The sequence below is a fragment of the Staurois parvus genome, unplaced genomic scaffold (assembly GCF_062004578.1).
Source record: "Staurois parvus isolate SC_StPar_1 unplaced genomic scaffold, SC_StPar_1.0 ptg000133l, whole genome shotgun sequence".
Taxonomy (NCBI): domain Eukaryota; kingdom Metazoa; phylum Chordata; class Amphibia; order Anura; family Ranidae; genus Staurois; species Staurois parvus.
The window spans coordinates 13,863,071-13,878,660 of NW_028317929.1; the positions used below are offsets into that span (position 1 = coordinate 13,863,071).

At 37.9% G+C, this 15,590-nt stretch overlaps 1 protein-coding gene across 1 annotated transcript; it reads left to right on the forward strand.

Moving 5' to 3' along the window:
- Window positions 1-104: 104 nt before the first annotated feature.
- On the forward strand, window positions 105-15,279 carry SPRY4 (sprouty RTK signaling antagonist 4). Its single transcript, XM_089673034.1, has 2 exons — window positions 105-292; window positions 10,342-15,279. The coding sequence occupies exon 2, from the start codon at window positions 10,377-10,379 to the stop codon at window positions 11,268-11,270; it is 894 nt and encodes a 297-aa protein (XP_089529160.1). The 5' UTR covers window positions 105-292; window positions 10,342-10,376; the 3' UTR covers window positions 11,271-15,279.
- Window positions 15,280-15,590: the final 311 nt, after the last annotated feature.

Genomic DNA, 15,590 nt, shown 5'->3' on the forward strand with positions numbered 1-15,590 from the left:
CATTCATAAGACCGGTGAGGAAGGAAAGGAGGGGAGCGCGCAGGCGCGCCGGGCTCTTCCCTCCCATTCATAAGAACGGTGCGGGCCGAGCGCGCATGCGCCGTGGGCCGCAGCCCTCCCATTCATAAAAAGCCATTTTCCCAGGGAGTTGCAACATCGAAAGCGAGCTGACAGCAGAGGAGCTATGCAGCCTGGATCGTCAGCGCTTGTACTGAGGGCTTTCCTGGGCACAGCTGGGGACGTCCTGTGATTTGTGGATTACTGAGAAATGAGCCTTGCTCCAGTCTTACAAGTAAGCCCATGACATGCCCTGAATTGATGTCAGCGCTCAGGACTCCATCCCTTCTCCTATTATTATTATTATTATTATTTTGTGCTGTCCAGGACAGGGCTGGAGGTCGGTGACTACATGCAGATCGCCCTTCTTCCGCAGGCAGCCTGCGATCTGTCATAGGGGTGGGTGGGGGTGCATTGCTGCAGGAGATCCCAGCTGCCGGGATTGGAGGTGCATTGCATGCAATGTTCCTAGGGGGGAGATCGGGGCTCTCAGCCTACTTTCCTCCCCCATCGCAGAGGCCGATCCTTCTTGATCGCCTGCCTTCCTCCTGTCACTCTCTATCAGACAGATCGGCCTGCGATCGCCTCATTCCGCTTCGATCTAGCGATCGGTGGGGTTCTTCGGATTTGCATTGCGATGTCAGAAAATCCTTTGCTGTCTGTAACAGTGGGATTTGCCCTAGGTAGCTGTCTGCGGCGGTTTCGGTGGGATTTGGAAGTGGTGATGACGCACTATGCCGTTATAGCAGACCGTCGTGTATGTGGAGGTCGGTGTGCACGGTGCAGAGCCTGCAATGGCAGGCGTGACGTCATAGGCCGGGGCACAAATGGGCATTTGGTGGGGGATCGGGGCTGATCTGGAGGCAGCAATGGCACGATCCCGGAGATCCGGCCCAGCAATGCTCTGCAACTACGCAGACACATTGCAAACCATTCCACCGACACTGCACCACCCGAATGGAGGATGACAATGACAGAGCACCAAGGGACAAATCACCCTGCTCACCATCAGGGTTTATGACCTTATTATTTACACCTGGCCTACATCAAATCCGGGGGATCACCACAGGTCCTTTCCTAACTGGATTATTTGACCTGCAATACAAAATCTGATGTAGAACATCCTTTCCTAGCTAGATTATTTAGACCTGTCATACATGACATCCATGGGATCACGACAGATCCCTTCCTTGTTTATGTAGACACATCATACATGAAATCCATAGGAGGTAGAGTTTGTCCTTGCTCAGTTATTTAGACCTGTCATAAATGAAATCTATTGGAAATAGATTCCTTTCAGCCAGACTATTTAGACATGTTTCACATGAAATCCATGGGATCATTACAGATCCCTTCCTAGCTAGTTTATATAGACATGTCTTACATGAAATTCATGGGAGGTAGACCCCGTCCTAGCCAGATTATATAGACCTGTCAGAAATTTAGGGGAAATAGATTCCTGTCAGAATATTTAGACATTTCTTAAATGAAATTCACAGGATCACTACAGATCCATAGATGCCTTCCTAGCTAAAATATTTAGACCTGACATACATGAAATCCAGGGGAGGTAGATCCCCTCCTAGCTAGATAATGTAGAACTGTCATACATAAAATCCATAGGAAGCAGATCCCCTTCCTTGCTATGTTGACCTGTCATACATTTAATCCATGGGAGACAGATCCCTTCCAAACTGGATTATTTAGACCTGTCATACAGGAAATCTATTGGAAACAGATTTGTTTTAGCTAGAAAATTTAGACATGTTTTACATAAAATCTAATGGAAATATATTATTTTTAGCTAGAATATTTAGACATGTGTTACATGAAATCCATGGGATTATTACAGATCACTTCCTAGCTAGATTATGTAGACCTGTAATACATGAAATCCATAGGAGTTAGATCCCTTCTTAGCTAGATTATGTAGACCTGTAATACATGAAATCCATAGGAGTTAGATCCCTTCTTAGCTAGATTATGTAGACCTGTAATACATGAAATCCATAGGAGTTAGATCCCTTCTTAGCTAGATTATGTAGACCTGTAATACATGAAATCCATAGGAGTTAGATCCCTTCTTAGCTAGATTATGTAGACCTTTCATACATGAAATCAATGGGAGGCAGATCTCTTCCTAGCTGGATTATTTAGACCTGTCATACATGAAATCTAATGGAAATATATTCTTTTTAGCTAGTATATTTAGACATGTCTGACATGAAATCCATGGAATCATTACAGATCCTTCCTAGCTAGATTATATAGACCTGTCATACATGAAATCTAGGGTATGTAGATCCCCCTCACAGCTAGATTGTGTAGACCTGTCATACATGAAATCCATGGGAAGCAGATCCCTTCTTAGCTGGATTATTTAGACCTGTCAGAAAAATAATGGAAATGGATTCCTTTCAACTAGAATATTTAGACATGTCTCACATGAAATCTATGGGATCACTACAGATTTCTAGATTCCTTCCTAGCTGAATTATTTAGGCATTTCATACATGAAATCCAGGAAAGGTAGATCCCTTGCTAGCTAGATTTAGACCTACCGTACATGGAATCCATGGGTGGTAGAGCCCTTTCTAGCTAGAATATGTAGACCTGTCATATGTGAAATCCATGGGATCACTTCAGACCCCTTCCTAGCCAGATTATTTACACCTGTCACATGTTAATACCAGAGAAAATGGATCCCTTCTTATGTAGATTATCTGGATCTTTTATACATGAAATTCATGGGATCTCCATAGATCTTTTCTTAATTAGACTAACATCTAGTGCAGAACTAGAGGCAGGGAGGCCACAATGGATTTATCTGACATTTTTAATGTACAATGGGCCACTAATGTACATGTTCTTGAGAAGGCCCTGCTAGGTTTTCATTCTCTTTAGAACACAGAGTCTGTCTGCCTGCAATGTATGTTTTCTTTCTTATGAAATCCCTAGCAGATGTTCTGCAAACATTTTATCTTGAGTAAATGTTTAAACGTTTACAAATAGACTGCTGCACTGTACATGATTGTGAGTTGTTACTTTGTTGTTATGTGGTTTTTACTTTCTTGATGTGTAGTTAGTGCAGCATATACGCAGGGTGATATCTGACTGGTATAACTGTTGTGTGCAATCAAGAACATGCTATCTCTGCTCTATGGTTTCTTGTGAGCTTCCAATTTATATGTTTCTACTTTATGCAGAAGAGTTGACTGTCAGATCTAGTAGACTACTAGGTATAATGTGATTTACTCATTATTAGATTGTACACATTTATTTACATAGGTGTAAGGATAAAATATGAGTTGGTTTTTAATGATTTGCTTGAAATATGTAGGTAACTGATGAGGGTGTTGGGCTAAAACTTGACATTTTAGGGTGCTAGAATCATTCCATATGCTGTGTCAATTGATATCAATAGGATATCTAGATAGATGGATGTTACAGCTCTTGCGCGACATTTTTTGGGTGTGGACGTTATTGTGCCATTTCCAGCATCATTACTAAAAAAACAGAGAGAGATTTGCTAAGCATTATACATTTTTAGTTTTTTTAACCTGTTTTCATTTTAAAGCCTGCATCAGGAAAAGCTGAAAATTAAAAAAAAAACCTTTACCCCTTTAATCCCCTGAGTGGTTGGCATGAAACCTTAACCTTTTTTGGTCAGTTGTTCTCTAAGTTCTAAAGAATCATTTATTTTGACATAGTGTCACCTCTGTCTCCTTGTTTTGACTTTTGTATTCACAGTGGTGTAGTAGCACATCCATTCAGCATATAGCTAATTATAGAGTCATTCAAGACATAATTTACTGCAGGCTCTTCTGCTATTATCCGTAGCAGAGATTCATTCATGGGCTTATACTGCGTTTTTCATAGTAAGCATTTTTTTTCCGACTGTATTAAAGCCAACAGTTTCAGCTTGGTAAAAATCCCTAGCAAGAACATTTTTTTTTTTCTTAATATATTTTAGCCTGTGCTGCTCTTATGGTCAGTTGCAGTGTGAATATATATTTGGTATGTTTAATGGAGAATATTTTGGATTTATATATGGTCATAATATGTATATCATGAGTAATATTAGCCCATTTACCAGCAAAGGAACAGTCAAGATTTTCACACACATTGTCAAGAATTACAGACAACTAATACATTTTGTTCCAGAAGTCCATAGCTTAGGTGATTTGATAAAGGATAGAAGATGATGGGAGTAAGGGGAAATGAAAACATGGCATTTTTTTTCACTGCTTTTAGTGCTTGTTTTATAGGAAAGCATATCTGGTTTCTCTTCAAAATCATATCAATTTTTTTGTGAGGTATGGTGCTGGTAATGTAACATAATTTATTCTAGAACAGTTGATGACTACCAAGTTTGGTAGCTTTCTTGCAGTAAGCAAAGCTGGACAAATCACAAGAGTCTTGCCACCAGTCTGCATAAAAAATGGTAGCTGATGGCCAACTGTGTTGGTGGCTCCCTAATAGTTCTTGATGTTTCTAGTTTGGACTAACCGGTAGCCGTATTATCTATGAAATTCCTCAGCCTTGTAGTATAATTATAACCAATTTCCTAAGAAGTCTAATAATCAAAGCTTTAAGAGTTAGTAGCAGTATCTAGCAGCACCAGGTCATGGTAGGACAAAATTGTGTAAAATTCAGAGCCAGAAGGAATTTGTAGAATGGTCTCCTAATAGTTAATATTTAACAGTCATTTTATAGGAGTACTGGCAGTCTTGCACTTGGGATTTATTCTGCCCTTACAAGTGACCAAAAAGTCTTAAAAGCGTGCAAATGAATTGTGTCCAAATAGCAAATAAATGGTATGCGTTTTCTTCCTCTCCTGTTTGCCAGTTCCTGTTTAATCCGGAGATTACATTTAATTGCTTTTGCATATTGCTTAGAAGTAACAGGAAAGTCAGGCTTCTGTATCAGGCTTGTGAAGACTGATGGTTCACAGATAGTTGCTGTGTGGTGAGTGGTACTTGAATGGGGTGATATTTTATCCTTATCAATGTCTGGCAGATTATCAGGCATCTGCTAAAAGGATGTGTAGGTGTCAGAGCTGCTGCAGTCTTGCCTGATTGACCAGTGGAGAATAGGAAGTGCTCAATTAGAGTGAGTGGTTCCTTGCTAGCATGGACAATCCTGGCTAAACTAAATTAAACCCAAGATTGTTAAAGGACCATGAATATCAGCAGCCCTTCTAACCCCACATTGTCTACTTCATTTCACAGTCACAGTGGTTGCTATTTGACCTTCTTTTTGTGCACTTGCATTGCCTTACAACTCGTACAAAGGAGATTATAGAAGCTTTTCTATGGCAGATAGCTTGGAGTAACTGCATTCTGAAAATTGCTACCAGCCAATCACTTTTTTAACTTATTTCTCTAAGCATCAGCTTATTATCAAATAGATGCAGTTTTATTGCTACAAGTCACTTCACTTTTGCATATCTTTATTGGACTTTGCTTGGCCTTTTTCAATAAGCCTAGCAGCTTAGAATGTCTTAGGCTGGCCATACACTATACAATTTTCTGCCAAATTTCCTTTTAGATTTACCTTCAACTATGTAGTGCAAGAGCCTGCCTAATTGGATACAATTGAACGTGTTGTTAGGTTTGACCTCCATATTATATGGTTTTTGGTAAATATAAACCAAAAAGCTCAATAAAATTGTATAATGTATGGCCAGCACTTACTCAAAGTGCATTCATGACAGCTGTCCAGTATCATGGAATCATAGCGCTGTATTTTTGGCTTATTATGCATTTTTGCCGTCTCAGTGGCTTTTTATTAATTGATCATTTTTACATAAAGAATCAAAATATACTGCTTTATATGCAAGAGAAATGATGTCCTAATACAATTTTAAAGGAGACGTCATGTGACTGACCTCTAGTTAGGTCAATGGGTGTTTTCATAAATCGAGAATAAAATATTGTGCATAACTGCAAAATATGCTGTTGCTGCAGTTAATTTTACAGTGTGAAATTAATCTGCTTTGCAACCCGGCTACCCTTTGGCTCCCTTATAAAATTCCATGCATGAAACAAATTAATTTGCGAGAGTTCTAGATGTTTACAGAGCAGGCTCTTTGGAAAAACCCTATTCTGTAATTAAACTAGAAAATGACCAGCTTTTCTTACACAAGAGGGCTGGTTTACAAATGAATTGGGGAATCTTCAAACAATAAATTGTTTATTTTCATTTTAGTTGCCCTATCATATGCAGATTAAATAAGTGAACAGGATTTTGATTTTCACATGATTGGATAATTGAACTGAATATAAACACAATTTATTGTGTGTGAGGATTCTCAATCTCTTTAATAAATCAGCCTCAACGCTGATGTCCTTTTGTGGATGTGACCTGATGTCCTATTATTAAGTACTGGCTACAAGCTTTTGCCTTTCAGTTTACAGTGGCCATTATCTGTATATGGTAGAATTGGTACAGTTTAATATAGTAAACTATAGTTGGGCAGTGAAGAAGTCACAGACCCTATGTTTGGGATGAATGTGGAGGACAGAATGACTACATCAACTTCTTTTTCAGTATGTCTTTTTTTTCCTCTCTAGGGGTAACATGTGGAAATTTGATTTGGAGGGGAAGCAATTTGGCTGCCCTGTGCGCCCAGCTTGAACAGCTGTGACTGCAGATGTGGCTGCAGTAGAAGCATCAGGTCGTAAAACTACTGAAAGTGGAATTTCTAATCACCTGTTTTCTCATAAGCCCAGCGTGTTGCATATGTAATCTATCAGAGCATTGTTGCCCTATAAACATTATGAGAGGTGGCTTCCTGTTTCTGTAGCTCAGGGAAAACCTACTGCAGTGTTGGCAAGCAAGGACGCGGGTGTTATATAGAGCTGTGGCCTGAATTTTACAATAGGATATGAAGGCTGCCATTGCTGACCTTTCTGAAGTCTCTAGGTGCCCGACTGTAATGCTGATCCAATGGCTTCCTTACTTTCTAAGGCATAGGCTGGACACAAGTATGCAGCTCAGGAGTTCTGACTTCACTCTTTTATAATCTGAATGCTTGTCAATGGAGGAAAAAAAAAGTTTCTAAGCCAGAGAGCCAGTATATTTTAAAGGAGGCCAGCAATTGTAGTTCTTGTATATCTCTTCATATAAGATTTCTTTTGCTTAGTGTTTATTATAAAACACCAAGTACAGCCATATGGGTTAGGTTACTAAATGCAAAAAGTCTGTTCCCTTTGCAGTGGAATTTTCCCTTAGCTTATTGAATGAGGTGAAGCTCTATTACCTCTCATCATCATGTACAAGCCAAAATCCTGTGGTGTGTGGGTTTTTTTTTTTTTTTTTTTTTGGGGGGGGTCCCCCTTTGCATGTGATTGGGGATTATTTGCAAAGTGAGTTCTCAACACTCTCACTAATCTATTGTAAAGTGAACAACCATTTTTGCCATTAGTACATTCATGGACTTTGTGGTCAAAAAAGGATTAATAGTTGTGTCTGCTTTAACACAGACCACTGAACTGCGCATTTTTTTCATTGTACCTATGCATGCATTTGATGTGCATTATACATGCAGTTGATGTGTGTTTTACATGCAGTTGACACATGCTTTTCTGCATTTGGCCTGCAAGGTCACTTCCTTCTTTCTTTCCTTGGGCTTCTGTGTGCATTGTGATGTGTTGCAGTGCATTTGCATGTGCTTTTGTGCATTCGTGGTGTGGAGAAATGCAGCATGCTGTACTTTTCTGCACTGCAGTGGTGTAAACTATGCTCATAGGATAGCTTGGAGTTTGAACTGTCTATGCCAGGGGTCTCCAAACTTTCTAACCAAAGGGCCAGTTTACTGTCATTCAGAGGAATTGTGCCCCATTTTTTGTCAGTGGGAGGAACTGTGCCCCATTGTTGGTGCCAGTGGGGGAATTATACCCAAATTGTTGGTATCAGTTGATGAAATAGGGCCGGATAAAAGCAAGCAAAGGGCCACCTGTGGCCCTCAGGCCATAGTTTGGAGACCACTGGTCTATGCAGTTGGCTTGTAGTCCAAAATGCATCCAACTGCAACCCACTGCACTGGCTGTGAAAGGACCCTAACACTCCTAAACCTAAGGCAGTAAATGTGTACCTTTCATACTAATCTCTTCATGTCAGTTTTACAAATTTTAAAGGGAAGTGGCAAGGAATGTAAGCAAGTTTAAAAAAACTTTTTAAATAAAGATACCAACAAATTGTATCTTTTTACCCACCTTGCCTCGCAAATGGGCTAACCGGGGCCTAAACCTAAGTTTCCTATTTCATTGGTAGAGTCAAATAGTATAACATTAAGAAAAAGTTGCATGACTATCCATTCTGTTATGGCAATTTCTTAAACTAGCAACCCCAATACACAACATTTTAACAGATACAGATGTTTAGCAATATTTATTTTTTTCTATTAACCTTTAACAAATATAGAGGATGCCTTCATTAAATAAACTTTTATAGCTAGCTGATTCATCTACTACTGTTTTATAGGCATAGTTAAAATATGCAAAGATGCAGTCCCTCAAAATGTGCTCTCAATCAGACACACGTAATGGCATAGTGTAAGCAGCAGGGGTGGGAAGTATCAAAAAAAGTTTTTTAGCAGCTTACAATGAACTAACAAACATCCTTTTTTCTCTTCCATGAGTTTTCCCAGTAAATTGTTATATAATTATAGATCTGCAGAAAAACTTTAGTACAAACCTTTTGTAACCATTCCCAGGAAGCTATTAACATCTTCCATGGTGTGTGTTGGAAAAAAAAATCTCCATAACTGAATATGTGTTTACATAATGTTATTTAATAAGACAAAGAGCTTAGTTAGTTTACACCAGTGTGAATGTGAGCCTGCATGTTCACTTCCCCTTTAAGTGATTTTCAAATAGTGCTTACAAACAAAAGGTCGCTCGACTAGGAAGCCCTACATCTCATAGAAAACAATGTGCACTTTCTAAATTGGAGCCGGGCCGTATCCGCTCTTTGAATTAAGCTTAGTTGCTTCCTGTGCTCTTTTGACTTGCATAGCTGTTGGGTAACTGGATAGATTCCAGTTCTGAACTGCTCTCTTTCGATGAAATCAGAAACTAAAGCAACACAGCGAGTCAGCCATTCTAGTAAAATGGGATCATTAGGATGGTGTGAGTCAGTGCTGTGAAGATACAACTCTGTTACTCCTTGCAGACTAAAAAAAAGAAAACGTAAGTGGACTTTGTCTGTGGAAATTTACTAGATATAGTAAAGTTCATTAAGGCTGATTTACTAAAGGAGTTGAGAATCTTCACTCAATGTATTCACTTATCCAATCACATGAAAAGCATATTCCTGCTTATTTTTTAATAACCTATCGTGCAGAGGAAATGGGTAAACATGTATTTGCTGTCCACATGATTGGACAGTTTATTTATTTCAGGTACTTATATAGCGCTGTCAAATTTACACAATGCTTTACATGTTGTACATTCACATCAGTCCCTAACCCTCAAGGGGTGTACAATCTAAGGTCCCTAACTCAGTTGAAGTGAATATTTAACTAATTTATTGAAGATTATCAACTCCTTTTTAGTAAATCAAGCTAATCTTGTAAGGATGAATAGGTTGAAAGCTTTTATCAAAACATAATTTTTTTTTTTCATTTAATTTTTTTGGTTCTGCATTGTGCATTTGTATTTACTTTTTAACAGATAAATGCATTTTGTGTTTATTTAGAAAAGTAATGCAGATTGTAGGGTAATGCATGTTGGTCTGTTCTTTAAGAATCTCAGTGCATTCACAAGTGTGTGTGTGTGTGTGTGTGTGTGTGTGTGTGTGTGTGTGTGTTCTAATTTTTTGCCTTATTTTCTTCTAGAACATGACTGTCAAAAATTGCTAGGGCAACTTGGTTTACATTGAGACTGTAAGCACAGCATGCATCAAAAGTGAGGTTATCTAGAGGTCTCTAGCTGCGATTTACTAACATGTGTTTGGACATTGCCAAACAATCAGACTTGTTTATCTGGCTTACACCTGGCCAGTTAAAAAATTACAGGTGATTGTTAGTTCACTTTTCACATTGTGAGTAAATGCAGTATCATTATCAATACACTTTAAGTATAGGACACCGAGTCTGTCCTAGGCAACAAGGTAATGTCCCCATGGTGTACGCATAAACTGAAATGTTTCCTCAACTGTGACTCTTCTCTTTAAAATTGTTCTTTTATAATGCACATCATTCATTATTTTTAAGAAAACGTTAACCCAATTGAATCCACTTATTTATTTATTAATTTTTTTTTATTTATTTTTTTACAGATTTTTTAAGAAATTCTCATTTACAGAGGAAGTCAATGGATTCCAGGATTCCACACAGCATAACTGTGGTACCAAATTCAGTTATGGTGCAGCCTCTACTAGATGGTCGTGTTCCATATGGGAGATTACAACATCCACTCACTATCTTGCCTATTGATCAGATGAAGACCACTCATCTTGAAAATGATTACATTGACAACCCGGCTCTTAGTCAGCTGGCCAATCAAAAGCTCAGCAGGGGCTCACATGAGCCTTTGCTCGTCAATCAACATTTGCAGAGATGTGAAGCTGATATTACACACCCTTGGATATCTTTCAGTGGGCGACCCAGCTCAATTAGCAGTAGCAGTAGCACCTCTTCAGATCAGAGACTCTTGGACCACATGGCCCCACCTCCTGTGGTTGATCAGTCTCCACCTAGGGCAGTAAGGATACAGCCTAAAGTAATTAATTGTAAGCCTCAGGATGTTAAAGGACCCTTGAATCAAGAATTGGACAAGCACTTTTTACTTTGTGAGGCCTGTGGCAGATGTAAATGCAAAGACTGTACAACTCCTCGGACCTTACCATCTTGCTGGATTTGCAACCAGGGATGTCTGTGTTCTGCACAAAATTTGGTCAACTATTCAACTTGCATGTGTCTAGTCAAGGGAGTTTTTTACCACTGCACCAACGAAGACGATGAAGGCTCCTGCGCAGATCATCCATGTTCTTGCTCTCACTCCAACTGTTGTGCTCGCTGGTCTTTCATGAGTGCCTTGTCATTGGTCCTCCCATGCTTGCTCTGCTATCTTCCTGCTACCGGCTGTGTGAAACTTTCTCAGAAATGTTATGACCAAGCGAGCCGACCCGGGTGCCGGTGCAAAAACACAAACAGTGTCATGTGCAAAGCAGCGGACGCAGTCAGCAGACCAGAAAAGCCATTTTGAGAGTTGCTGTGAGATTCTGTTTTGTGAACTATCTTATAAGAATGCATCATGCAGAAAAATGAAGCAAAATAGACTCCAGACAGTATATTCTCTCCAGAGGCTTTAATTTGCAATTCTTTGATCAAGGGGGTCCAGCAACACTTAGTATTATCAGTAAAGAGAAATGCATTATGTTTGGCTGCTGCTGTGAACCATTTCCAAATCTTGTGTTGAAGATCTGTATGCTAACTAGATAGCCATGGGGATTAGCTTAAAGGGACTAGTTACCTTTATTGTATTTACAGCTACCATTAAAAACCAAGAATGTTATTGCTCAGTTAGCATGGAAGCAAGCCAGCTCTAGTTCTTCCTCACACACTCACGTGTTTGTTTTTTAAGCTGAAGGCTTCAGTCTACACTTTTCATTGATGTGTGGAAAACTCTTCTGAGGCTTTGTTGTGTAACTCTTTTGTCTGTGGTTTAGTGTTTTTTTTGTATTTTTATATAAATGTATTAGTTCTCTTACACGTTTTATTTGGCTAATGAAGGCAACACGGGAGACTAGAGTGCCAAAGGTACAGATTCAATCCACAAAGTGTTGACAGGAAGGAATGTACAACCTTCTATTCCTTCACTGTGTCAAGACCCTTCCGGCCTGCCTATTATTAGCCTTTCTTACTGCCCTTCTCTCACCCTTCTTACTGATAATGGGACATGCCCTTTCATCTTCCACTGTGCATCTTCTCCATGAGAAAGGTTGTCAGCTCCATGTGTTAAAAAAAAAAAAAAAACAACAATCAGAACAATATGTATCGGCAAATCATAATGTTCCCCTAATAACAAGTTGTAGCACTGCTAAAGATCACTTGTGCTGTTAGTAACAATTCTCACACCCAGATCAGCAAACATATCAGGTTCAGCTATCTCAGCAGCTGTCTCAACATGTTAATTAAAAGGTAATTGTTACAAAGTTTAACCCCACTTCCTGCTGCTGGAACCCTTAGCACATTGGAACACGTGGTTAATGCTTGCATTGCTCCCTCTCCTCCAGTTTTTCAGGAAATCTACTGTACTGGGCGCATTAGAGTGCAATAACCATTTTTCTAACTAGAAAAAAAAATATTTTTGTTATAAGAAGCAAGTGACATTGAAGGGCAGTTATACATAGTGAATGCCAATGGCAAACTTATTTTATTCATTGTAATTTTCAAGGAAATTGAAAGTTGTATGTAACTTTATTTGTATTTTTGTTTCTGTGCTGCTGCTCTACCTTGGCCCTACTGTAATATAGCATCCTGTATATCTGTGTAAATATGCATAGAGAGATACATAGAATGTCTATTTTAGTGTTAAATAACTACCAGGGAAAGGTTAAGGGGGTCATAAGAAACTCATTCATGCGTGATTGAAATATATATAACATTTTTTTTCTTGGTTTTTCGCATAGGGTGAGTTTCACCTTCCCTACACTGCATTGTGGCAAATAGGTGCTAGTCTCTGTTTTGTAAAATGTGGTTTCAGTGCTAAAGGGGAAATTTTGTTAGCATACAGATGTCTTGCATTTGCATTCAAAAGTGGCATCCAAACCACACTTTAATGAAGCTCAACTTTTTTTTTTTTTTAATTTTTCTTTTAATTTCAGCCATGTTACATGCTTATTTAAAATATATGGTACAAGATGTAACCTATAATGTTTAAGCTACATTTAATTACTAACTTCCTGTTTTGTTTTTTTTTGTTTTAGATTCTTTTGGGCAAGTTTCTTTAAGTTTTAGCAAGAATAATATGTATATTTTTATACCGACTGTAAAAAAGATCACTTTTAATATGCATGTGTCCCTCACAGATACAAAGGGAAAGGTGTCAGTTGTGTAATTCTTCTTTCAACTTTGCTGCAGTTCTAGCACTTTGACATTTGTTAGTGGTAGTGTATTTATTATTTTTTTATTTAATTTTGGAGGTAGAAATAAAATATGTTTTTAAGAAGGTACAGACACCCTTCATCTCTCTTTGTGCATGAAGCTTCCCCTTTAGGGCTGTAAACTGCTCTGGTTTTGAGATATATACTCGATGGGATTGATTTACTGAAATTAAGTAAACCTTTTTAGGAAAAATGATTGGTTGACTGAAGGAAACACAGGTTGACTTGGCTTCAGTAAAACAGTCCAGTGTTGTTCTGACCATATTTCACATAGATTAAGGACTTATTAATGATACCATCTCGTAGTTGCCACTTAATATTTTTTTTCATAGCAAACTGCAGTAGTTTAACATCATGATACACTGGTTAAAATCAGAGGAGGTATTTCTCAAATTCCTTACCATATCACTTGTTATGCTCTGACATGTTAAGCTTGCTCAAACCCAAACAATGGAAGTTCCTCTGTGTAGGTCACCGGCACATGAGAACATTCAAGATGTCCCTCTGTAGAAGATGTTCTCTTGTATGGAACAAAATTGACAAAACAGGATGAGTGTTTGGCATAGTTCTTTGTCTAATGGATAACATTTATAATTTTTACCAATTGTTACTTAGTAACCAGTTTTGTTTCCTTTCCCAATTCAAATCATATCTTAGGGGATAATTTACTAGTAGACTATTTTTTTCCTATGGTCACCAGGCTATGTGCAAGGGAATTTAAAAAAAGAAAGGAAATTCCCCTGTCTAAGATTAGATGTGTGACCTACATGGACTCACCAAAAATGAATCTTCGTAAATATATTTTACTGCCCACTAAGTCTCATTGTTGTATGAGACCCAATCATACTTTGGAGCATTATTGTTGCCATAAACACAAAGTATGGTAAATATGTAGACTTTATCTAATCCTCCTGAAATGTCTTCTGCCATAAACATGCATGTTCAGTACACCCAAACATGAATGTTTATGCCTGTGGGATAGGGAGGTGGGCCCACAGCCAGACTCTCCTGGCACCAACTTATGTTGGGTCAAAGGCTTTTTGAACATAGTTTTCTAACCTATCCAAATCATGTTCACATGGAGATTGGTCAATTATCCATGTGTGCTGATGACCATTTATGTGATACTGCAACCCAGTTCAGCCAACTTCCATCTCATCACGCCTATAGCCAGCTGAAGTCTAACACAAAGCCAGCACAAGATTCATGGTATTCGTGTTGTGGCCATGCAACACTGTCAGGCCAAAATTTTCTTATTTTGTTATACTTTTTAATTTAATACTTAACTATTGTTAGGACATACATTTTAGGTCAGTAAGCTCAATTAAAAGAAACAAATATATCAATTGAATGCTAGCAAATCAGTTATATATTTTGGGTATTTATTTGTAGTATGCCAAAGTAGATGCCAGGTATGCCAAACCCATTTTGAAGTAATGATGTGTAGAAGCTACATTCAGTAAGCCTTTACAATTTCAGTGTAGCTTCTATTAAGCACAAAATAATATACTGTAATCTGGATAATAAAAAGTACCTCCTCTATGCAGCAGTGGGATCCATTTTGCTAATACAATCAGTAATCAGAGTGCAGCCAATAAAATTGCTCCCATTTTAAAAGGCAAGAACATTTTAAGGCTTTAATGTAGTTTGGTTGTACTGCTTTTGAGGCAAACCTAATTATGATGTGTAAAAGATCTGAAGATTATCCATCAATTAAATAAAGAAAAAAAAATTATATATAATATAAATATAATTTTTTTTTCTTTTAACATTGCTTACATAACACATCTGCTTTTTGAAGAAAATGTCATTGCCCATAACCAATGTGTAATTTGTTCAAACAACTCTGTAAGCATATGTCTCTAGAAACACATTTTGTTGAAAGATTCACTCCACGGAAGAAATGTATACGCTGAATTGTTTCATTTGTATAGAATATTTATTTTGAAGCTCTATTTTAATAGTATTTATTTTAGAAAGTCTTCTATTGTAAGAGTTCTTCTGTTTGTGAAGAAAGAAACACACAAGTTAAAAACTGAATGTACTGATCTAGAAATATATAAATATATATATAAAATATAAATATATGATTATATATTGTTGAATATATTAACGGTCTCCTGTGTTTTTATTGCATAAATTATATAAGTCTGTTTATATAAAGAGCAGCCGTTATCTAAAAAAAAATTATATACAGTACATATATATATACTCCCCTTTTTTTGAATATCACAACATTTTGATAAGGTGCAAAATATGAGCAGCTGTATAGCACATATGCAGTATATGGTGTAAGGACATTGTCTACTTGGGACTACAAAAATGGTTTGGCAAAGTTAGCGTATTTCCACTTTCTCAGTCATTTCCACTTTCTCAGTCAAAGTTGAGAGAACCACATTATAGGTTTGTGTTCCTATTTG